Here is a 26,339-nt window from a genome sequence, read left to right on the forward strand (position 1 = left end):
ATACACATCCTTTTCTTCTTTTTGAATTAGGGTTTTTAGGCAAGGGTTTTGAATTACAGGTGGACTGTTAAATGGAGCACGTGCTGATGAGCCCAAAGTTGATGCCTATCTTATGGATACAGATACACACTTTTAGATAGATGAATAGTACTCCAGGTATTTAATGATTTCTTTTGCTTATGTGACTTTCCTGGGGGAACCCAATTCCTTACACAAACAGCAGAGCAGCCCCTTGTAAATAAGGCGTTCCAACAAACCTGTGGAGAATCCTCCTTTTCTGTGGAAAGCTGAGCCAGGACTGACATTCAGATCTGTCTGTCCTGAGATTTTTGTGCCTCCACATAACAAGGAGGATTTCCACACAGCTGTTTCCTAGGAAGTTTTTGCTCTTTGCTCACAAACTTCCATGCTCACCCTCATGGAAGGGTGCCGGTTTATGACTTTCAGGATGCTGAAGACAAATGGCAGCAGAATCCAATCCAACCTGCTGCCTGTAGCTTTTGAAAGCAACAGTGTGCAAAATAGTTGCAGAAAAGGTGCAGCAGAAGGAATCTATGCAGAAAGGGAAACTATGGGAAAGGCAACAGAAAGGATGCCTTTTTAGTAGGTACTGAAGCAGCAGCAAAGCACTAAGATGTAGAGAGTAGAGAGTTTTTCAGGTTCAAATGTGTGTCAAAGCAGGATGCCAGTGTGACAAAGTCAGGAAAAGTCAGAAACAAGGGCCCAGTAAGGAATAAAGGTACAGCAGTAAAAGGAGACTTGGGATTGAAAATAAGGGGAAAAGAAAGAAATGTTTCTGTAACAGAGAAACAGCAGAGAGTTATAGCAGAGCCAAGTGGGTCAGGGAAGAACCAAGATACTCTCTGCATAGGGATGGAGGGCAAACAGGGAGCTGGGATCTCTGTGTAGGGACGGAGGGCAGGGGGAGGCAGTGAGCTGTCTGTGGAGCTCAGGTCTGGTGAAAACCTGAGTTCATGGCTTGTGCTCCTGCTCACCAGGCCTCGCTGAACTTCTTGGACAGGCTGGGCCGGTCCATGTTCCTCCGGTGCCGGAACCACTTCTCCACCTTCCTCACTGGCAGGTCACATTGCTTGGCTAAACTGAGCAGATCACCCTGGAAAACAGGTGAGGCAGCAAGCTAAGATCCAGATTCAAAGGTCAGACAGGGCAGTATCTCATCTGACCCACCACAGAGCCCAGCTGGAGCCCCGGGCCAGCCTAAGTCTGTTCAGGCTAAGGCATCTTTCTGAAAGCTGTCCACTCCTAGCATAAAGATCTTGGATAGCAGAAAATTTTTCCATTCACCTCTAATCAATTGGTTATAAATACTAATGTTGAAACTTCTCATTTTTTTTTATGTTAACTTCCCCAGTTTCAAACTGGTCTTGTCTCCTCGCATGAGTTTGCTGCCTAATCACTGCCTTACCCTGTCCTCAAGGACCAAATCCTTCCAATCTGTCACTCCATTAAAGATCATTGCAGCTTAAATAATATTTTATGAATCTTGTCACACCTCTCAGCAATTCTGACGCAGTATCACAGTGGATGTCATGAGCAGAGGCAACATTTTCCTACTGGATATTCTGCTCTTGTGGTAAACCTGTTAGGGGTAATTCTTCAATATATAACTCACAGAAATCCTGCAATTACCTTCCTTCTTGTCCTTAGGCTGTTAAGAGTCTGTCATGTTTTATATTCCTACTTGGAAGTGTCATCATGAGTAACCTTGTTTTTTAAGTAAAGCAATAGTTTCTCATGGAATGCATTTACCTGAATTGGTATCATCATGTGAGAGTGGCTGACATACTTTGAGCGTGCTGTACAAAAATAAATTGATTACCAATTTTCAGATATGCTGATTTCAGATACGCTGTTTTTTGAGCCCTGTTCCGGAGGTGGAGACAAATGGAGATGCTAATTTACATTCTCCAATTGCTCCATCATTTGGAATTCCTCCCAGGAAATGGCTGCCAAGAACTGTAAAATCTCATATTGTACTGGACAAGTAAAAACTGCCTCTAACAGTGGTTTGAGAGCTCATGGGAGGGGATGGAGCCAGTAGACTGGCTGAGGTGTACCCAGTGAGTGGAGAAAGCCAGGCAGCAGTTCCTGTTTTATTTTATACTGCTGTCTCATGGTGAGGATCTGTTCCAGTACCCCAGATCTGCTGGGAGAAAAGTACCACTTCAGTGCAACAGGGGTGCAGGTGTGGGAAAAACCTGCTAGCAAAGCCAGGTCTTGAGTTAGATCTCTGCTGTAGAAGCGGTTATACTGAGAAATGTTTGGATTTTGGGGACAGAAAGGCAAGAGGAAGGTCAACCACACTGACAAGTGTCCCTCAGCACACTCCTTCCCACTGCTGCAGAGATGGGCTGGCTGCACTACCCAGAACAATGTTTGCATTTTCATTTTAGCTTCTCCTTTATTTCTAACCTGGTAGTGAATGACCTGGGGCTCCTCATGCCCCACTGCAGCAAAACTATGCTGCAACAGCCTTGGTGAAGCAATGTGTTTGGAGTAGGATTGTTCCTTGGGACTGGAACACATGGTGAGCACCCTACTCACCCATCCTCTGTAAGAGTTTACAGCTATTGCTTTGAGGCCAAGAGAAAGTCTACAAAAACAAGCTGAAATAAAATCAGATTGCTTTTCCTACCACAGAGTTCACACTCAGGGACTTCACTGACCAGGTTAAATTCTAATATTGCGTGACAATTCATAATCCTGCTAGTGGTTTTTCCCATCAGCAGCAGCCATTATAACTCTGGGTCATCTTGCCAATTTCTTGAAGAACACTTTTCTTATCCCTCAGGGGAAACCTACCCACCAGTTGTGTTTGCAGGTTTCTGAAGCCCCTCACAGTCTCTGTGATGATGGCCAAGACTCTGACTTCTTGCAAGGCCAATCTCAAACTCATGGATTGCATGGCAACAGAATGACCCAGTCTAGGCCTATGAGACCAAGCAAGACACATTGGCTGAGCTGCAGGACTAGCAATGTGGGAGCTCAAGGCAGCTGATTTTTTAGACGATTTGCCAGTATATGAAAAGAAGCCATCACAGAATGACTGGAGTTGGAAGGGACCATGGAGATCACCTCATCCAACGGGCTCTGCTCAAATAGAGCCTCCTAGAGACAGGTGTCAAGAACCATGTCCAGAGAGCTTTGCGTCTTCCTAAGGATATAAATTCCCAACCTCCCTAGGCACCCTCACAGTAAGAAAGTGTCACTGATGTTCAGGCAGAGCCCCCTGTGCTGCAGCTTGTGCTGTGTACAGGGTAAGCAGGGTCAGGAGCTGTCACTGTTCCTTTCGGGAGCAGTTTCCTCCCAGGTGTTCAGAAGCAGAACTCAGAGCTGATGGCATTGCAGGAGAACCCTCCTGGCACACTGCTCTCAGGTAACCAGTGTTTCCTTTCTTGAGCTTCCAGATATTAATGGCATTGCTAAACTTCAGGATTCCAAATGGGATTTTCTTTGGCTAAAGACACAAAATCTACAGGAAAGCAAAGAAGGAAGGGACTCACCTCTTTAGGGTTCTTGCACCATGTACTATAGAATGTTTCCAGCATGGGGTTGGGCTGAGCTTTTGGTCTCTGCTTGTCTCTCACACCCAGTTTGGTACTGAGGGGCAGGGCTATGGCTCTGCAAAAGAGAACATAAAGGGTCAACCAAAAATAGAACAGTGATTTCTGATTTTGCAGCACTGTTAAAACATGATGCAGTACATAACAGCTGCTTCCCACATGTGAATCTAAACATGAGTATCATGTTGAGCAGGTAAAATCACAAACATACAATGGAAACTGCTGGACTTGCACCCTACTGCTCTGAGCTCTGTGCTGTGATATTCAAAATTACATGAGGTTGGCAAATGTGATATCCTCCTTTGTCAGCTTCTGAATCACTAGTCACGTGTCTCTGGCGTCCTTGCAGCTGATGGGGAGAACCACATTGGTGATAAGGCCTAAATATTGTTCCCTGCTCCATCTAGAACATGGAACATACATGGCATCCACCTGAACTAAGGCCTTGGCTCAGGATCAAGAGGGAGGCTCTGCCAGAGGTGTATTATTAATGCAGAAGAAATGTCCTGCTGAATCAGGAAGCCATTTGGTCTTTCCTGAATAACTTACCTCCATGTTTCCTAATATAAATCAAACACAGTTGCAAAATAAGGAAATAAGGACGTGGCAACTAGAAACCTTGTCACAAGGAATGGATGTTTGCACTAGCTGTGCATCTTCAGTCTTTCACAGTGAAACAAAGCAAAAACAAAACAAACCAAAACAAACAAACAAACAAACAAAACAAACAAACAAAAAAAAACACCTACATAAATAGAAAAATGTTATCCAAGGAAAACTGCTCAGAGAATTCCTGTGCTCAACAAGTCAGCTCCTCTACTACCAGCTCTCTTCTCTACCTCAGCAGTAGGAAACATCCTCTTCGAAGGTGTGAAGTGAGATCTTGCATAAATACAGCACAAAGAAGAAACCTGTCAAAAATTTTTTTTTAAATATCCAAATCATCTGAATTTTACTTTAATTTCTCGAGAACTAGCTGTTCTTATTAATTACTCCCTTTTACATACTGCCACTGGGGAAGTGTCTCTGTGTTACTGCAAACTGGTGCTGAAGCTGCTTTGAGCTGACAGCACCAAGCAGAGGCAGCAAGTGCTGAGCCCCACACCTGCTCTGCCTGGTCACTCCTGATGTCCAGGCAAGTCCTCTGATCTGTTCTCCCTAATGATTTGGACACAGAAGAAGATTTTTTTTTTTCTTTCACTTTGCTTAAAAAAGCTGCAAAAGCTATTTCACTGTGTAGGTGTTTAAAGGTGTTCTACTTCAAGAGAGTATGGGATATATTTATGGCTGTGATTATCTGGTGTGGTTACCTGTGGTTTTGGCTAGTCATAGAGCTTATACTCCATATGCATTTCTTTAGGGACTATTTCAGGTCTAGAATCCTCCAGATGGGTCTTTTAGAAGTTTTCTTTTCAATAACTCATATCTTAATTTAATTAACAAGTATTAAAAAAAAAAATTATTAAAAGACCCCCTACCTAAGGAATGCTGTAACTTCTGTTAAACCACAGAATGGGTACACATTTTGCTCACTCATATAACAGCTCTCACTTTTCTTTTGAACAGCCAACCCACCTGCCTATGTATCAACTGTTCTTTGTCATTATCTCTGGGAAATTCCTTTGGCATCTCTGGCTAGAGGAACATTCAAAGATGTACCAAGACCAACAAAAATTACGTATTTCTACCATAAAAGAAGGGCCAGGGCTAAGTGTGCTTGCTGGTGTCATATGTAACAGGTATAATTCGCGCCATTTTTGTCATGATATGTATATAATATTAAATAGTTGTTAGAATGTACCCTTTGGCATTAGAAGCCCCCCTTCTCGGGCAAAACCAGGTGTGTGTTGAAACCCGATTTACAAGCAAAGGGATGTGGCTGGCCAGGAGATGGGCCTTATCTGAGGCGATAAGGAGACACCCAGGCGCTGATCATGGCGTGAACGACCCGAGATGGGCATCAGGAACATCCCCCGGGCCGATACATGTGAATACCGTGTTCCCGTAAATTTCATCAAGAGTTTCAACGGCACCGGACTTCGAATTGTTCTGCCTTGTCACCGACAAGGAAATCTCATCAACTTATGGGACTCTGAATGAAACAAAGGACTGAATGCCGAAATCCTGGCTTCAGGCAAAATTTTCCCTATAAAAATCGCTTGTACCGGATGGTGGTGTGGAGCATAGAGTGAAACCTCTGCTGAGGCTGATCTCTGGGTCTCGCACCCAGCGCCGATCCCGAGCTCGGCACTGTCTTTTTCCTTGTGGCTGGCTAAGTTAGATCTCTATTGCTAAAATAAATTATTTTTATTTTTTTTTTTTAATTTGGCTGGATCATTTTTCATTTATAACACTGGCAACAAGACACATAGTGATCACAAAAACACGGGTAAGCATTGATAGTTTCAGTGAAATTTAGCAGCACTCTGGCACTGCTGCTGGGTGGCAAAGGAATATAGCCATCACTGTGAATTCTGGGGTTTGGCTCTGACTGCTCTCAAGGAATGTTTTAAGTGCATGTAATGACTTTTTTCTATATGGAGTGAATGCTTTAAGAAGAGGGATACTGGGCCAGCGGGTCCTGTGCTAAGAACAGTAACACAGTATTGCAGTAGTATCCATAACTCCACTGAAGTTGGGAAAACATCTACTTTAAGCTCTGCATTAGATCTTGGTTCTTATATTAAACAATGGGCCTGATCTTTGTCTTTCAAAGAACAGGCATGAGTACAAGAGGAAGATGCAATCAATTCTATTGTTGAAAACAATCTTATTGCCACTTCTTATCAGGCCATATTGGGAACTAAAATGTATGACATTTTCCAGATACATTAAACAAAGACAATGTCAGGTGTCAATGCAGCTTGCCAACAAATTTATTTTACAGAAAAGTGTCCTGAAAAAATTCTTAATTTTGTTTAATCCCTGACTTGTCTATATTTCCTGCTGATTTCTTATGGTCATGGCATAAAACCTCACTGTAACAGAAACAAGCCAGCTGCAGTGGATGAAGACAGGGTGTAACCAGTTACAATTACTTTGTTGTTGGTTTTCAGTTTACCCATGATTTATGGAACCAATCCTACTTTTATGAACATCATTGGGAAACTAAGGCCTGAAATTCTTCCTAAGGGACATTTGCACATGTTGGCTGTATGCTCTGACTCAGTTCTCAGTTAAGTCCTGTTCCAAGCACAGCCCTAAAAGGATGATGCTTGTACTGATTTCAACATCACAGATATGTCATCTCAGTGGCAGGGACAGCCTCATCATGGCACTTTATCAGCTCTCTGCAAGACAAAAGAGTAAATCTGAGGACTAAACTGTGCCCCTCTCAGAGTCAGACACAGTCAGGGAGATGATTCTCATCACCAGCTTACTCCTCCATCAGAGAGCACCTCTCACTCCATGTTTTACATGACAGAGGTCTCACCAAGGCACTTTATTGAGTAATCACAGAACAAGCTGTCTTGTGCAAAACCTCCTGAAGTTGAAACTAAGTGGATTTATCATAAATGGGGTTAAACTGCTCACACCTTTCAAAAGTGGGCTACACTCCTTCTGGAGAGGCTTTCAGAGCTAGTCTGAGGTAAAAAAAAATAACTTTGGGGGTGGATTTCTTAAAAAAAATATTTTAAAGGGTGACACTTGCAAATACCTTCAAGTACTAAGCAATGCAGAACCAGTGACAGCAGCAATCTGAACTTCTGTTCTTTGAACTGCACAGTCTCTTTTGGCCTCCTGCTTTTCTTTGGCAGAGGGCTATCACTGTGCTCCTGGCATAGTTTCTGCCTTCCCCTGCTTGCAGATGTTTCACACCAGTTAAACTGACTGTGCCATTTGATTCAAGGCCTGGATTCACTGCAGTGCTGCTGTCCAAACTGAGTCAGGTCTGTTTTCAGTTAAATGCTGCAACGTGTCCCTCATCTTTGCACCAAGCCCTGCCTGTAAGACCTTAACAGGAAACTGTTTCCAGATCCTTCCTGATTATTTATCAACAACAAAAGTCTCTATGCAAAATAAACTTTAGAAATATACATTTCTAAATAAAATACTCAGAATTGGTGTCCTTTCATTCTTCTGGTTTTGAGTTCAAGTATCTGTTCCTGGCTGATCAAGAGTGTCCATTTCTTTAAATGTACAACATATGAGTCACATTGAAACAGAGATTTTTGGAGTTAAGTTAACAAAATGAATTAAGCATTTATAATTTAGCTTGTAGAGTTATGTATTGAATTTTAACCTTTTACTTAAGAAACCACTGCCTGGTACAAAGGGCATAGGAAAATGCAAATTTCTGAAGCTTCTTGCATAAAGAACAACACCAGAAGAGGCAAAGAACCCAGATAAAGAAGCTCCTCTGTCTCCAAGCCTATCAAGACTGATAGAGGTACTCAGATAAGCACCAAAGGACCAAAAGCGCAAGCGCAGAGAGGAAAGGTTCAAAAGTTCAATCATGAGGAAGACCACAACCTTCAGCCTCAGGACCACCGAGAGACCCCCGTACGACCACCACAGCAAACCACGTGTGCCCAGAAGGGCGTGGACTTACTTCGCATGAGAAGCGAGGACAGGCGGGGCCAGGGGTGGAATATGCATGAAAAAGTTGTACAATGTATTGCATATGGAACAGCTTTGGGAATAAAGGTGTGGGTCAGACTGAGGCTCGGGGCACAAGTTTTGGAGAGCTATCTCACTTGTGCCGGGCGCTGACATACGTACCCACTTCATAACTACCCCAGCTCATGGAGTCTATTGATTTCTTCCGCGTATCGCTTCAACATCCGGGCACCACTCTCCCACAAAGAGACCCAGTATTTCTGACTAAAATCCTCTTCTAGTGAAATCTGGGAGCTGTGTGGATTGAAATTCACTGACAATTCCTTTCAATTGATCAACACCCAAAAATCCCTGGACAAGTCCAAAATCAGACAAATCAAAAATTATATATAAAAAATGGTTTTCAATGGCTTTACTGTTTCTCAAAGGACTTTAGTTGCCACATTTTACTAACCATACAGGCAAGAAACACTTTGCAATACTCCTTCAGAATAACAGCTTTCCAAGAACTTGATTTTTACAGAAATGGTCTTAAACATTACATAACTAGAAGAGAAGCCAACATCCTTACAGGACTATGTCCAGGGAAAAGTCCTGCTAAGTAAAATCAAGCTCCAAGTTATGGTTGCAGGACATATCTCCTACTCACAAGTGCAATCTGGAAACATTAAAGGAACAGGGGAGGTTCCCAAGTTCTAGGTCCTCTCTTTTCTTAGGACATCATTAATTGCTTCCCCCAGTTCCTGCCTCACTACTGTGGCATAGCCCAGCACTGCAGCAGAAATGGGCTTTCTACTCTCCAGCACTGAATCCACTTTTCCCCACCTTCCTCAGCACAAGCCAGCTCACAGGGGATTGCTTCACAACCTGTGAGCTGTTTCTTCTCCCCCAGGGCTGCACCCACAACCTCCTCAGCTCTCCCAGGCCACACCCAGACACCGCAGGTCCTCTTCCCACAGCCAGCACCTCATCCCCAACATCGCTGGCTCTTAGAAGAATGTTGCTGTCTCAGTTTTCCCCAGTTCAGCCAGCTGGTGCAAAGGAGAGGAAAAATCCTTCCTTTCACAAGTTTAATGCCTAAAAAAAGGATGAAACAATTGGTCCCAGCACAGCAGCTGATGCAGACATTGCAGAAAATCCTCCAGACTTCCCCTGCCTCTTTTTATTTACCTGGAGTTCTGATCATATGAACACATTATGACATCTCTGAAATCCCAAAGCAGGCACCACCAGGAACTATCTAGAGAGAGAAAAACTTGGCACCCAATGCAGAGTTGCAAGTAATAGCTAGTGGTGGCTGAGGGCAGAATAAATTGCCAGAGGGCAAGCTACAGCCACCAAACCCAAATCTGTCTACTAGTTACAGCCACTCATTTCAATCTGCAGACCAGGTGTCCAAAGATATACAGTCAGGGTTATCTACACAGAAAATGAGAAATAAACACGCATTTCCTTTTGCAATTCACAAACTTGGTGTAAATTATTTTAAACTGGGCCAGTGCCACTGTTTAAAGATACAGATAAGGCAATGGAGAAACTGAGGGCTGGATTCACACCTCACCTTCCCAGAGGAAGCTTTCTTCTCCAGGATGAACTGGATGTGAAACAGTAATGATTCAGAATGAGAAAAAGTCATGCTGAAATAAATTACTGCAGAGTTAGGACAAACAAGAATACAGCTCAGAACACCGGCTTGTAATTTGCATAGGTAAAATAGTGCTATGATTATAGGCTTCCTGGACCTGTAAAATGGGCTTGTGATGTTATCTTTTTTAAGGGTGTGACGTGCAGCTTTTATTTAATGAAGTTTGTGAATCAAAACAGCTTTAAAATTAATGAGTAGGACCAGGCCTGTGGAAACGCTCCCAGCTGAAGCAGCGCTTGCATGGGAAAGAAAAAATCTTTTTACTTGGCCATCAGCATCTAAAAGCAGATGAAAAAGATATTTAGATTGACTGGGAGTGGTGTGGCAGGAGGTAGGCAAATAAAGGGACAGAGTCACAGAAGCACGGAATCAGAGATGCTGAAAGGGGCTTCTGGAGATCACCCAGCCCAACCCTGCTGCTCCAGCTGGCTGCCTGGGCTGTGTCCAGCTGGGTTTCGTGTATCTCTGCCCATGCAGACTCCTTCCTTCTCTGGGGAAACTCTTCCAATGTTTGACCACCGTCACAGTAGGAAGACAGTTTTTGTAAGTGCAGATGAAGCATCATGCATTTCTGTTTGTGCCTACTGCTTCGTGTCCTGTCATGAGCCACCACAGGGAAGAGTTTGGCTCCTCCTTCCTGGCCATGTCTTGCATGGGGGAGCCATAAATTGGCCAAGTGCCAGTCAGTGGCACAAGGGCCCAATTTCCAATGCCACACCAGAAGCACATCTGTGTCACTGACCAGCAGGGCCCACCTGAGGGGAATCCAGCCAGGCCTCGTGCACCAGCAGGGAAGAAATGTGAGTCACTTGTGTTTTAATGGCTGCCTAGAGCACCTTGGTTTCCACATGAATAGAGCTAACCAAGATGGCCATGTCCCCAAGAAAGTGCAGGACAAAAACATGGAAATTATGGAATGCACACTGAGCATATTGTTTACAAAGAGGAGATTTTAATTCCAAATTTGTATCATCCTAAAATTATTATTTCAATAATTATTCACACATTTGGTTTTAATAAAATACCCCAACTTACAGCCAGTATTTTTAGATAAAAACATTCTTATAGGAGAGCTCTGAATAATTTCAACTTCTATATGTTTTTCCAAGCTACCCTTGTGTCACAGAGAATCTGCAGAAGAAACATCTTTCTAGTCTACAGAAAAGTCCATTTCCATTTTGTTGTGCAGACACTTTTCAAAAAAAAAAAAGATAAAATGTTTTTTAAAATGTCATTTCCCCCCTATTTCTAAGCTTTAAACCACCGAAGATTTCAAATGATTACCTCTTCAGAGAGCTACTAAGAATACTGGGTTTTGAATATACTGAAAAACACTTTAAAGTGTATTCAAAATCACGAAGGGGACTTGCTCTGCAGTCTTAACAACTGTTAATGCTGTAGTAAATCTCAGTTTTCCACCAGCAAATTATGCGTCACCAACCACATTAACTACTGACCAAACTGCATAAAGCAGTGGCACCAGTTCAGGACTTTAATGATTAAACTCAGAGCTAGTGACACCTGCAGGATTTCTTGATTTCTTGCTATACTTTTGCCATAATGCCCAAATTTTCTGTCCTGAAGTGTAATGTGTGGAACATTCAAATGGTTCTGGCCAGAAAGATCCTTGAGTCAGAGTAACTTCTTGTGCCAGCACTGGAGTATGATATCACAGAGTTTGCAAAAAGCAGCCCCAAAAGCAGATCTGGTAGCAGAATGAGAGGAGCAGAAATCCTGGCAGCCCAGCACTGAGGGGTCTGTAGCAACTTCAAGTCAGAGGAAGCAGCTACAAATGTCTGTCCCCAGCAGAGGAGAGCAGTGGCACTGCCAGCCCGCCTGGGGGTCAGTACCACACACCCCCCTGTGCTAGGCAGTGCTGATGCTGAGGCACAGGGCTCAGCCCAATCTGATACATCTTGTTCAGGTTTATCTATCAGATGCAATACTCCAGATCCCCAGGACTCAAGATAAAGGAGATTTAGCTGTATGATTGAGTCTTAACATGACTTCTGCCACACTCAATCTAGAAACAGCAAAGAACATGCAACATACACAAACCAGCAAAACACACACATAAACCTCACCTACACTGATCTGTTTTATGTGTACAAAGTCACAATGCTTGCCAATAGACCCTAAGGATAAGGTTTGTGCTCTACATTCAACACACATCTGTAGCCAGTACACAGGGCTGAAAAGAAGGAGCTGAAAAATGTATCTATGTCAGCAGACTTTGTGACATGGAGTCTCTGTGGACCTCTTCAGTCGTGCATTGGCACAGAAAATAAAGCCAGCTTTTGGACCCAAACTGCTCCCATTGTACCTAAGAAACCACAAACAGTATTAAATAACTTACCTTTCAAAGGCACATCGAATGACTACCAAGATTAAAGCAAAAGGGATACTGAGCAGGAGATCACGAGGTTGAGGGTAATGAGTGTCTTCAGATTCTTGCATGTCCTCCCAGGTGATTCCTGGGGGCAGCCAGAACTCGTGCTGCCACAACCACTCATACAGAGAGCGAGCCATCCTGGAAGGAGGAGAGACCAGAATAAAGTGAGCCCTGCACACAAGAAAACCTGTCAGCACAAGCTGGTGCAGCCAAGGAAGGATTACACCCTTGCTGAGGTGGCATCTGGCTCTGGAAGCAGAGCAGCTGTGGGATGCAGCACTGCCCAAGGAACTGATAACCTGTTCACAGATCCTTATCGTGTGCTTGGTAAATGCTGACTTCCTGGCACCCAACCAAAACAGGGGTAAAATGGAGAAAAGTGCCTCAAAATTCAACAGGGTATTAGAGCCAAACTTCTCAGGTTCACAGATTCCTCTCTATAGCTTGGTATTGTGGGGATGCGGTAAGTCTGCTCTACTTTTTATGTATACATCCTTAGTTTTCAGTGTTTGATCTTTTGTATTTATTTGTTTCTATTTACAGATTGTAATTCCACTATCTCTCTCTTTCTCTCTCTCTCTCTCTGTGTATGCACTATACTTATTATTCTGAGATTTCACCTTATAAAAGAAAAAAAAAATCAGCTTTTTGCTTTGAATTATTAAGGAAGGTACTTCAGGTAAGAATTTTTGTGCTAGGTAGATTTTTTGCTGGGTTCTTAATGTAATGTTAAAGACTATGCTTGACTGTGGAATCTACATATATGATCAGTGAATTTAGCAGCAAAATGTACAGCAGAATGTTGATATGACAATTCAACACACAAGTACTGTTTCTAGATAACTCTACCTCATACAGAAATATGAGCTGCACCGCCCTCCAATACACGTTGCTCATTCTTAGCTGGTAACAACCAACATCCCAAACACAAGCTCTGAAGTCAAACAGACTCTGTGCAGGCACAGAAGAAGGAAATGGGAATGAAATGCCCATTGAGAGAATCAGAACAGTGCACAGGAGATGCCATCTGAGGAAACTAGGGGAAAAGCATACAATTTAAGAGTCTGGCCCAAGTATTATAAAGCTTCTCTTCAAGCACAGTCCCAAGGCCTGGTCTGTTTTCTGCAAGAACTGCTTATCAAATCAAAAATTAATCAGTCATTTTATTTTGAAGATATCTGTAATTCTGATGCAATTTCTCTGTTAAACTCATTCTACAATTTTGGTGTCTGAGGGATATTTTCTGAATCACAGCCATGGAGTCATAGAATGGGCTGGGTTAGACAGGACCTTCAATCTCACTCCATGCCCTGCCATGGGCAGGGACACTTTCCACTGTCCAGGGCTGCTCCAAACCCTGTCCAGCATCACCTTGGACATTTCTAGGGATCCAGGGGCAGCCACAGCTGCTCTGAGCAACCTGTGCCAGGGCCTCACCACCCTCATGGGGAAGAATTTCTTCCTAATATCTAATCTAAATCTACTGTCTCTCAGTTTGAAGGCATTCCTCCATGTCCTGTCCCTCCAATCCCTTGTAAAAAGTATCTCTCCATCTTTCTTGCAGACTCCCTTCAGGCACTGGAAGGAAATGTAACATCTTTTCTTGATTTGGACTTTACTATTCCCCTCAATGTGTCTTTTGATCTGACTACAACAGGGAAAACCAGGATGCTATTTCTTCAAATTTGACTAATTTCTCCTGGCATGTGCACATCCAATTCAGTTTGAGGTCAAAGCTGATTAAAAATATATGTGCAATTGACATATTGCAAAGTGGATGCAAATTTTCTAATCACTTGTAGAAAAGCATATATCATATATAGTATTTATATATCATATATAGAAAGCAGGAAAACATTTCCCTTTTTCCCCAAAGAGAAAGAAAAACCATCTTATGAAATGCATTCTTCTCCTCCACCATGCACTGCCTGATTTCAGCTTTTCATAGTAAAACCCACAGCATAAAAATCCTCCTAAAAATCAAGAACCTGACATACTGAAGAACTGCAACCAAAAGAAATGGAAGTATGGCTTCACTAGCACTGAAAAGAACATCCAGGTCTTTTACTAGAGTTCAGGTTGACAATAATAAACAGTATTTTCTTTCTGGTGTAGCTTCTGGGTCTCTGGAAACTGCAGTTTTGATGCCACTTCAAGGCTGCTCTCCATTGCTTCTTCTAGTTCTTCTTCCAGACAATGCCAGGAGAAAAAAAACATTGGCACACAAAATGGAGACAACCAGGGTTTATAGATTCTTCAAATCCTGTTTTAAGAGCCTGACTACAGGATGCAAGAGTTTTTGAACTGCCTGCCAAATCTCAAGTCTCTACAGCTCTCAGGGGCCTAGAGTATAACCTAACTGTCCCCACCAAGGCTGTTTGGAGGTGGGAACATTTGCTACCAACCACTGTTCCTCTGGCAGGGCTGTAGGGTCCTTTAGGACAGTTCCCTCCCTTTGCCTTTAGTGCTCCAGCAAAAACACCTGAAGCCAGGACCATGGATGTTGGTGACAGCTCACTGGTGACAGAGCTAGCTGAAGCACACATACACAGCTGCTTTTCAGAAAGGTGAAAAATCTTTTCAGACTACTCAGTAAACATGCTACTCACCAGTACAGCTCCACTTGGGTGACACAGCCCTGTGCCCATGGGACAGGATGGCTGTGCTGAATCCGCAAGCCTCTGTGAACCATTTTTTCAGGATGTCCCCAAACTTCCTATAGACTGTGTGAGCCCAGGTTTCTCCATAAAAGTCTACATTTTTAAAGAAGAATATGTTTATGTAGAAGCAAACTGTATATGGGCTTAGCCTACGATGAATTCAACATCCTGTCACCATGAAGCATGGTGACACTACACCAAAACAACTTGTGCACTTCAGACAGTACAGGATACCAGCCTGATAAACCAAGTAAAGGGTAAAATTACCTGAATTGCAAAGAACTTTACAGGCATTGAACATACCAACCTCAAAATGTTGGTAAACTTTCTCAGCAGTTAAAAATCTCAGCTCTAGTTGGGAAAAGCATTAGGAATACCTAGGAGAACTCCAGGGAGAAATTAGACTTCCTCCTTGGCTCAGCTCTTCAAAAAACATTTCTTCAGTAGGTTTTCCCACTGTGCAGACAGAAGGCATGCTGGGGAAAGCTGACATCACAGCCAGCTTTGCGGTTACACAATCCCACATTCTCCCTCCAGAATTGTATATATCTGGCAACAACACAAAACCACACTTGGTAGAGAACAGCAGCTGAACTCCACTGGGGACTCTGCGGGAGAATACAAAATAGATGTCCAATTTGTTTAGGGGGATATATAGATTCAGTGTGCTAAGGAAGCAAATAGGCAGTAATAATTGACTCTCATGTGCAAAATACAGATAGTCAGGATCACCCTCATGAAATATTTCTTCATCTTTGCAGCAGTCTTCACACATTGCAAAAATACAGAACAGGGTACTACATGAAGCAACACATATATCTTTTGCAATTTATACAGGTCAAGTTCTCAAGTCAAGGCCGCTGGAAAGCTGAAGACAATGGTGTGTCTAAAAGGCCCTTTGAGCACTCACAGAAAAGTGTAAGTGGGCCCAATTCTTTCTCAGAAGTTCTTTACACCTCACACAGCATCTATTCTGCACTGTAGCTTTGTAACGTGCAGAACCAAGCCTTTCAGCTCTGAACAAAGGTCTAACAGAGAAGACACCCCCTCACACAGAGCTCAGCAAGAAAAGAGATAACAAACAACAGTGGGAAACACTGGACAGATCAACATAAGGACTTCACAAACAGCCAACAAAATAGTAAATGCTGAAAGAACAGCTTTAGGTTGGTTGTAGAAAGGTACATGTAAGGATGAAATCAAAACCAGAGAAGTATCACAGCTAAACCATGGGGTAAGGGGGGACAAGGCTTCGGCACTTCCTGAGCCCATAGTGCACCAAGAGGAGACTAGCCAAGTGGAGTTCACTGAGCTCCTTTGGGGTGACACAGGTCTTGAAGCAACTGGACTCTGCAGCCCAGTGGCCCCATCCACTGTATTTACTTTGTTGAATCTTGTCTTTCCTGGTCTTGCTTTTTTTTTTTTTTTTTGGTTTTTGTGAACATAGTGGTTTCATCTGAATCCTCAGCATTACAAAGGTTTCTGCTGTTGGGCTTGCTGAGCTGCTCCAAGGAGAGCAGGAATTGCTGCATCCGCAGTGCCTGCAGCAGAGCAGCACAGCAGGGCTCCCCACCCCGAGCCACAGAACACCACTGCACTTAACCTTGCAGGGCCAGGTTTGTGCTTGGTTTCGCTTTGGAAGCAGAACTGTTTGAGAAGAAGCAGGGCACCCAGCTAAAGAGGTTACTGCCTGTCTCACAGGTAAAATGGCTAAGCAGATTTACACAGGCAATGTTAACTGTTCCTTACATCTTCAGAGTTACTCTCTCTTGCTTCACTTACAGACTCCATTCCCAAGCAAAATATTACTGTATTGGTACACAACTATTCATGTAAATTTACATGTGTGAATATAGCAGATAAGGGTGGAGATGAAACAAACAGCTTACACATCTTGGAAAGAACTGGCTACAGAGGCCTTTGAGTGTTCATTTATAGCAGACATGGTCCATTGTCTGCTGGTGGATTATACAGGTTTGTGGGTGAACCATGCCAAAGGTACAAACATCCCTGGGTGGCTCTGGGCCAAGCCATTTAGGTCAGCCAAGTTAGTTTAAGTGCAGCATCATGTTAATGGCCTGGCTGCCAGAGCAGTGCAGGGATTCCTGCAGCAGCCTTCCTGGTAGGGCCAGTTTTCCCAGGATGCAATTATCCCCTGCAGCACAGCACTGCCACAGGGGAAATCACTGGTTGATGTGGAAGCACACCACCACAAGGATGCAGTTATGCTGCTTCTGGAGTCAAGTTGCCTTATTTTTCCATGGGGTTAATGCTAAAGAAAACAAAACAGTCTCTTCAGTCTTGATATGCTGGAGACCAAAATGGAGAGGCTTGTCCTATCTTCCCGAGAAACTGGGGTCAAGAAACAAAGTCCTTCATATAGTTCTAAAGGTTCCTGTTATTTCAACCTGGAAGAGCCATTATGTTCCTGCCCTACTCTGGTCCATATTGCCTAAATTTGAGTTTCCATTGCCTGTTACGCATTTGAACCTCTAACTCATTTTACTAAGAAATCAATTAGCCAAGAACTCAATGAATAAATTCTCTCCTGATAGCTTTTCTAGGCAGTTTCTTGTTTGGTACTTCCCATAATCTTGATGTCTTCAACTAAAACTACTTTTTAGAGCTACCAAAGAGAAGTTACTAGTTTAGACATGACAATTACTGCATCTCTTTTGGGCAGAAATAAATAACAAATAAAGCTCTGACTAACATAGCACAGGCTATCTTTTGAACACTCATATTATATTTAATATCTTAATGTCCATCTCCAAGGATTTTTCTTTTTTTAAACTTTCACACTAATGATCACAATGCTGGTATTATAGTATTATCGTTCTAGGATAATTTTTTTTTAATTATTTTTGTTTGTTTGTTTGTTTGTTTGGGGGTTTTTGTTTGTTTTCTTTGTTAAAATCTTTTATGCATTTCTTGTAATATATATCAAGACTTGGTAAAATTTATAGATAAAAAAATCACTAAAGATTTGGTAAAATTTATGGATAAAAAATTTTTGCTCCAAAATTCTTAATTACATGTAGCATACTGAGACAGAGATTAGTTAGCTAGAGTCTCCTGCCTGAAGGGAATACATTAAGCTTTTCAAATTTCACTTCAGTTTTGATTTTGATTTCCATTTCCTCATCTCTGTTACCCATCCTGGAGTCATATCTGCTTTCAGATACCACCTTATTCAAAACAACATTTCCCTTGACTAAGATCCCCTTTTAAACTATGTTTCTCTTGGTTTTTCACCATTTTAAGGCTTTTCTTATAATGCAAATTTAATCATTGATGGACAATGTGTCCAAGGGACTCAGCTGAAATTTATCAATTAAGAAAAATGCCTAAGAAGGTCCTCCCATGGTAATGAAAAAATATTTAAACCTTTCCATATAGTACCAGTCCATGAACTACTGACTGACCTTAGCTCTCCTAGCATGCTTCCTCACCCTGTCAAAGTAACATTCCTACAGAACCCATCACCCTCTACACTTCCATTTCTTTGAACTTTTTTTGCAGATTTTTACAAGCCTGGTATCTCTGACCATAACTGATGCAGAATCTCCAATCACATGCACAGGTTTTGGTATCAATCTCTTTTTACCTGCAACTAATTCTGCCTTATTTCTCTAGTTCCCCAGCCTTCTCATCTCTTTCTCTTGTGACTCTACACACTCCTTTCCCTAAAACTAGAGTTTCTGACAGAACCTCCATTTATTTTTGCATGAAATAAGATGTTTCAACTCTCACCAGTAGCAAGAGAAATGAAACCACAACTTCCTTACCTTCAAAATCAGCAACACTATGTTTTCCAGGCTGACCCTCCTCACCCAGACTCCATTCTCCATATCCTCTTCTTTGGAAGATAATTGAAAATTTGAAATTATTTGTGCAGCCTTTTTTCTACACCAATGTCCAGTTACCCTCAACACCCTAGCTTTCAGATGTTCCCCTCACTTAGATCTACCAGCTGACATTTCCTACCAAATTATTTCATGTCTGCTGTTTACACAAGAATAAATTCATTTTCCAAGTCATGTGCTGTTCTGTTCAAAGGCAAAAATTTTCATGTACACCATCTTTTGGGAGACCTCTGTTCCAGAAAAACCCTAAAATGCCCAATCAAACATTTGAAACTGCAAATAAAAGTTCCAAAATAGACAAACTTTTTTACCTAGATCTGCAGAGAACATCTTCCTTACCCAGCATAAATTACATACTAACCTCCCATACCTTATGCTCCACTTGCCAGCTCCTTCCTTGCTGGGCTGCTCTGCCTGCGAGTGCCGGGCTCTGAGCAGACTGCAGGTATGACCCACAGCACAGGTTTCAGCTGATGTCACTCACCACGTCAGAATGCAAATCAGACAGCTCTTCTCATTCAATCATCCCTCACTGAGGGGAATGAGTACAACTTCCTGGTTGTGCCCAGTGAAAAACAAGCATTAGTTTATTCAGCTAAAAACAAGGCCGGAAAAGCCCCCCAATACCTCTGGCTTCACCATGTCTTTGGTCAGTAGTTGATAAGAGCACTGTGCCCAAATTTTTCTTAGCCTCCCTCTTGCTACCAATGCACTTTCAGAAGCTGCTGTGGGTGCTCTTCACGTCCCTCACTCCAGCTGAGCTTTAGCTTTCCTACCTGCATCCTTCTTTCCCCAGACAACATTTCTGTATTGCTTGTGGCCATTCATACCACTCCCACCTTCCTGATGCTTCCTGCTTGTGTTTAAGCTCAAACAATATTTCCATGCTCGTGCTCCTTTGCCTCCGACCATGTTTATTTGCCTTCTTGCATGTTGTGATGGACTACACGTGCTTGGATCTGGCTGTTCTGGAAGATCAGCACCTTTACCTGCCAGGAGAGTCTCCCATGAACTCCTGCCAAGTAGATCCCTGAAGAAGCGCAAATCTCCTCTCCTGAAACTTAAGAAAAACCCAAGAAGGTAGATTCAAATTTTGAAATACCACAGCTGTTTGTGCCATATTTTTCCTCCAAGAACCTGGAGATACTTCCCTACTAATGCTGCAAAAAACCTGGGCTGAACTGCAGCACTCATCAAACTAGTCTGAAAAACAAAGTACTGTATTAAATTATCAGGGTAAAAGCAACAGAGACAAAAGCTGAAGACCTTTGCTGTTTGGCTGGTACCTGGTCTATGGCTGAATTATTAAAAGAAATAACATTCCTGTTACATGCCAACATGAAGTAACATACCTTCCAAGGGCAGAGTGAGGTAATATAAACCTTGTTGTCCTGACACTTGGGAACAATGTTCTGCTACTGAACATTAACTGTACAAACAAACAAACAAACAAAAAAAATAATCGAAAAACCACAGGACACTGCATGCTGATTGTTTGGCCACATCACTGTGCAGAAAGCTACAGACCATGTTAAGGCTTATCAAGAACATCAGACACCACTGACATCCAAGTAAAGCAACTGAGGCACTCAAAGCACCAGCTACAACATCTCCACAAAACACACAGTCCCAGACCTATGTGTGTTTCTCAAGAGTGCAAATGGAAAATATAAGAAGGAGGTACCTATAAACCCCAAATGAACTACTTATCAATTTCTTTGCATTTTTTTCCTTCATTCTTTCTCCTGACATCTACTATTTCCTCCAGTCTCACTGTAGAAACAGCCATCACTGTCTGACATCACTTGATAGAATTGAGGAAGAAATTCAAGTTATTGGCCTCAGGCCACAGTGAGCTAAGAAGACAGGTTGGAAGATCACTCAAAGAATCAAGAGGGAGATTACTTCTAGAACTGCTCACCTGTTCTTTCTCTAAATTTATCAGTATCAAAGAAAGAGTCAGGCAATCTTAATGAGATCATGTCCTTCAATCTGAGTTAAGAGACAGTAAAAACTGCCAAAAAGCCTCTAATTAGAAATGCTTTTTATCCACAAAGATTGTACCAACAAGCAGTTCATACACCAATAGAAGCCTTTTGACAGATTTTGGAAAAGAAAGGCACAAAAAGGAATCACACTGTGAGAATACACACTGAATAAGGCTCAAGACTTTGAGCCTGGGCAGCAAAAACCTTGTGAGAAACTCTTCCAAAGGCAAGTTCTGGCCTTTCAACCCAGTTTATGGGCATGGATGTTCAGGTGTATGCTGGAGAAGCAAAAAATACTTGTCCAGATAATTAATGACAATACATACCTCTGACACTTTTTCTACTACCAAGTGAAATCACTCAACTGATTATCACTAATCCTGTTACTCAACAAACACATACCAAGACTTAAAAAGTTTAATTCTAACTTAAAAATTGAGAATAACAAAAAGCAGGTGGGAGGTTCAAGCTTCCAAGTCATACTCGAGTCACATTAAAATACCAACACAGCTCTCAATAAAGCCTCTTTCTTATGAGCTCATGGGTCAGTGCAATGCTTCTCCAGTGCATTACCTCACTTTCCAGCCCTTTTGAAGCATAAACATTCCTAAATAATTATACTTTTGTGGTCTGATGGCCCTCTCCTCACCTATCCTCTAAGAATCACCCTTGGCAACCCCTTCTGGTCCCTTTCAGCTCCTCCTCTTCTGTCCTTCTGCCTTCAGCCACACTCCGGGTTCCACAGTCTGTGCAGCCCTCAGAAGCTCTTCATCCATAGTTTCACCTACAATTCCTACTTCCCTGCAGCCCAAAGCATCACCATTGCTCCTAACTCATACAGTCAATTCCTACAGTGAATCAAACACTCTTATCCCTCTTTCTCCCCCAGCCAGGCCATTTCCCCAGACAAGTTTTCTGATTCATCACACCAGCACCTCTGAGCATCCCCCTCAGCGAAGCACTGAACTCCTGAACAGCTGATGTTGGGTCAAAACAAGAGAACCTGCTGTGTTAAATAAGGAGGCCTAAGGGACCAATCTGTGCAACCTCTGCCACAGACCTTGCAAAGATCAAACAGAAAAGTGGAATTGGATCATCTTGAATGCCCATATAGATTTGAAACGTGCTTACCTATCACTTGGGATTAATCTGTTGCATGAAGCTGAGGGAGGCATCCCGTATTACAGTGCAGTACACCTACACACACAGTGAATGACTTCACACAACTCCTCACTTATGCAGGGAACACACAGGCTTTAATTACTTTCTATGAGTTGGCTTTAAATTTCAGTATCAACAATTCCATCAGTTTCCCAGGTATTTATTCCTGCAAATTTCCCAACCTGTACCAAAGCTTAGGGAAAAAAAATAATTACACTGAAATTAAGATTCTTTTAAATTATACTCCAACCTGTAAAACTAGTACATGCTTTCATGATTTTTCATTTCAAAACGCAAAACTTAAAACCTTATCTGAGAACATCTACATTCCCAACATTACTGCAAAAGCAAAATATGTCAAAAACATTGAGATAGCAACTGATAGAAAGATTTCCCTTTCTCCAAGATTAAAAGCATTGAGAGTCACTTTTCACAAGCATTATTACTTAATGAGTAATGCAATCTGTCACATGATGGTGTTCATTGAAAAACAAATATGAATATGAATAGCACAGACAACTTAAAATCTCTGTGATAGGAGCAGCCTATAAAGCAGAATGGTTATTTCCATAGGCAATGTGCTATTTTCTCTGCTGGAAAGTGCCTAACACGAAGAGAACCTGCCTCCAGTGGAGCTTTACCTATTACATAAACAAATCACTATAGGATGGTGTGTTCCTTGTCAAGATTTGAAGGCTGCAACCACACTGTGCTATTTATCAAGCAATTCTGGCATTATGGGATGGCTTAACTACATGTGCAGTGGGACCCTTTCAATGAGTGATCCCGCTGGACACAGACAGGGCTCATTGGGATTGCTCAGCCCTGGGGGTCCTCTTGGTCTTCTGATGAGCACAGTCACTCCTCAAGCTGGACTCCTCCTGCTCTGCTGTGTTTGCTGAAGGATCTGAGAGAGAACTCTGACACACCATTTATTGCTCCCTGGGCCAACTCCTCTGCAGAAGAGATATTAATTTACCTCACTGCAGCCGGCTGTTTTGCCCTGCCCGAGCCAACGCCATCGTGGCTGCAGCAGCCGCAGAGGGTGAAGACCCCGGCCCCGAGCAGGCGGCAGTGCCGGCCTGGGCCAGCTGGATCCCCCAGCACACCATCAGCACCTCCAGCTCCTGCGGCACGGCCCTGACTCACGCTGGCTGAGCTCAGGGTTTATTTTTAAAATACCGATACTGAGGGTCACTTTCTCCTTGCTTCAATTCACCACAAGTAACTTTACAAGGAAAGTCACACAGAAATTATTATTTGGGGAATTCTGCTTTCATGCTTTTAATTCAATATCCTCTCTAAACAGAAAAATTCCTCTGATCTTTTCTTTGAAAACATTAAACACAAACTCTGACAATTCATCTTTCAAACCCTGCAGAAGGATCTTTCAAATATGTATGAAGACAGGCAGATGAACAACAGGGAAGCCGTTGTCCCAAAAGCTCCTATAGTACCTCAGGGATAAAAGTAACACTGCTCATTACAAACAAAATAATGTGAACACAGCCTGTAGTTTACCTCTTTCACATTTTATTTTTCCTGTTTTGAATCTGTTTTGATTCAAAGCCTTGGCATTTGTTGTGTTGGAAGGCATATGCCATAACCTGTGACTACCAGTGCAGCAAACTCACAAAGAAAAATATTTGAAGAATTTCTTTATTTTTGGAACTGACTTTTAAAACAAAGACACTAGTTCTGATTGAAACCAGTTTCAGTAAAAGGTGAATCAGTTTCAAAGTTTATGGAATTACTGCAGTCCTCTTTGAACGTATTTCCTATTTTTCCAAATAAAACTCCTGGATTAATTAAAACTAAAGCATATTGGAAAAGGAGTGGGGAACATGCACTGGGTTCTTGACATTGTTATTTAATTCTGGACAAACCTGCTGAGGCGTACTCATCAGCAAAGATGACAACGCTATAAAAACAACCCCCAACAGAACAGCCTTAAGTGGAATTTCAAAACTGGGAAAATGATGACATTTTTTCTTTTTACTTAAGAGGAACCTGCTATAGAGTGCCAGTAGAATTAAATATGAAACCTTCAATACAAATATACTAAAGGTGAATACATGCAAATAGCAGAGACCCACAATAAAATGCAAACCTTTATTTGAATGAGGAGGGTGGCCAAGGGCATAGAACAGACTTGCAGACACCTAGATAAGGTGGAAAACACCCCACAGCCATGTCAGTATGTGAGACCAGGAGCACTGAGTCACACCACGAGCAGGCACAAGGACAGGAGCTCTGCCAACAGCTGAGGTGGCCAGGATGCATCCAGTGGAGAACAAGGCTTTGCATCCTCAGCCCTTCACAGCAGGCCCAGCCTGGGCTGAGTAACAGCTCCTGGAACTCATCCAGAACCAGAGCCTGCACTGGGCATTCCAGGGCTGCCCACGCTCCTGGGCAGGAGGCTGGAGCTCCTGCCCCAGCTCCTGGCAGAGGTTCCCCTACAGCTCCTCTCAGGTGTACTCCAGGTCTAGGGACTCCATGAGCTGCAGCTTTTATAACAGAACCTGCAGGTGTTGGAAATGTGTAAACTCCACACCTGCAACAGACTCCACTGAAGTGTTCAATTACTCAATTAATATTAACTAAAATGAAGATAATTAATTTTACTAGTAAGAAATAATTACAAGATTTTGGCCTCCGAAAGAGCAATCTATTTTTAAGTAAGCCTTTTGACTTCTGCTTTTCCTTTACATGAAAGCATGGCTTTTTTCCTACAGGGAAGAAATCTGGAACAGACATTAGAAATACAAGCAGGATATAAAACACAGAGCATAATAAACAATTCTGACTCCAGAAATCTCATGACATTTTTGTTCTTATCAACAGGCTCTAAATTCACAGCTAAAGTGGAGTCAGTTCAAAACTGCACGCCCCTCAGTTCAACTGCACCCCCACTGGATTTTAGTGTGGACTTGTTATGTCATAGTAAAATCTGGATACATCCAATGAGTCTAAATTTGTTAAACAAATTTGTGATTTTTCAGAAAATGCTGCGATATAATGACTCAGTTTTCAGCATTTCAAAGAACAAGTACATGTTACTTACACCCTACAGTACAGAAAATCACGATGGACTTTGTTCTAAATTGTGCATGTCAGTTCTTTCATGTTCCATAATCTTCTTTCTTCTAAGTTTACTTTCACCTGAACAAAGCCTAAGACTGGAGGACCACAGTGGTAAAAGAAACAGATGTACTACTTTTAAGATTCTATCAGTGGGTGGAGAGATCCGCTACAGTCCTTAAAATGAAACTGCTGCTCTTTCCAGCATGAAGATTCCCCTGCTGAGAGAGGCTCCTTACAACTGAGAGCCAGTGTAAACCAACAGAGCCATCAAAGACTGGACCCTGGCCTCCACCCGCTCCTGGCCAGCCCTCCCACATCACTGCCACAACCCAGGAATTTGTGAGGCTTCACAGAGAACCAGCTTGAGAAAAAGATTCAGGTTTAAACCAAACTTTTTTTGTTTTTACTTGGGGGTGATTTTACCTCATGCCAGTTCCTCAGTGCAATTCACTTCCTGGCTTCAAAATCATATGTGCAGGCTCAATGCAAGGTGTAAGGGGAAATGACAAGTGGCCCAGACCCGGCAAAGGTGGCACCTCTCTCTACAGAAATGCAGGTCAAGCTAATGAAACTGTACCTCTACTGAGCTCCAAATGCCTATCTGCTACATCATAGCTGGAAATATCTGAATTCATATCATCAAATCCTTACTGGCCTCTGCAAAAGGAACCTAAAAAAACTAAAAAAAACCCATATAAAACAAAAAAAGAAAACAAACAAAACAAAAGCCAACCAGAAAATTAAGCCTAAATATGTGATAGATTCAGCCCCAAGCAATTTCTGGGTGTACATACACAACTGCAGGGACCCTCTGCATCATATCACACCAAACACCATGCCTGCATTTTTCTCCTATTTCTCTCAGGAGTGAGTAACAAACTTATAGAACTATCCCCTATTCATCTTAGACCTGAAAAAGTAGTGTAAAATAACATTCTAGCTGCATTTTACCCTCTTGCAGAGAAATTTGCTATGCATTAGGATCCAAAGATTCCCTGAGGGATCTTTCATTTACAACAACTGCTTCCAAAGTCTGGACAAATCATCATGGCTTTGGCGGGTGGCAACCCAGCTGCTACAGCTCAGCTGTGAGGTCCCTCGATCTGCTGCAAGCACAGGTCACAAGCCCAACTCACATAGTAGTTCTGTGCACAGTGCTCTCCAAAAAGAGAAGTCCCCTGGACTTCTACCTTGGAACTGCCTTGGAACAAAATGAGACCATGCTCAGGCGTGCACCCAGATGGCTGGAGCCTTGTCACCTGAAGCTGTATTGACTAAACACTCCTTTACCATAATCACTTTTCACAAGCAGAATTAGCAGCTTTGCAGTTTGACTTTTGTGTATTGAGCCCACATAAGCCACTTCCTAGAATAATGCTAAAATAAGTGATCTACAGAG

At 42.4% G+C, this 26,339-nt stretch overlaps 1 protein-coding gene across 5 annotated transcripts in view; it reads right to left on the minus strand.

Moving 5' to 3' along the window:
- The window catches only part of CERS4 (ceramide synthase 4), a 41,938-nt gene that overhangs the window by 12,695 nt on the left and 2,904 nt on the right, over positions 1 to 26,339 (minus strand). For 4 of the 5 annotated variants that reach the window (XM_053999659.1, XM_053999657.1, XM_053999658.1 and 1 more), the window contains 3 exons: positions 12,146 to 12,319; positions 3,525 to 3,642; positions 996 to 1,114 (listed from right to left, as the gene is read on the minus strand). In XM_053999659.1, coding sequence (XP_053855634.1) covers positions 996 to 1,114; positions 3,525 to 3,642; positions 12,146 to 12,318 — 410 coding nt within the window. In that variant the 5' untranslated portion in view covers position 12,319. Of the gene's footprint in view, positions 1 to 995; positions 1,115 to 3,524; positions 3,643 to 12,145; positions 12,320 to 14,790; positions 14,909 to 26,339 lie in introns of those variants that run through there. The other variant, XM_053999656.1, reaches the window with a different exon arrangement.

Source organism: Vidua macroura, chromosome 26 (genome assembly GCF_024509145.1).
Source record: "Vidua macroura isolate BioBank_ID:100142 chromosome 26, ASM2450914v1, whole genome shotgun sequence".
Classification (NCBI taxonomy): Eukaryota; Metazoa; Chordata; class Aves; order Passeriformes; family Viduidae; genus Vidua; species Vidua macroura.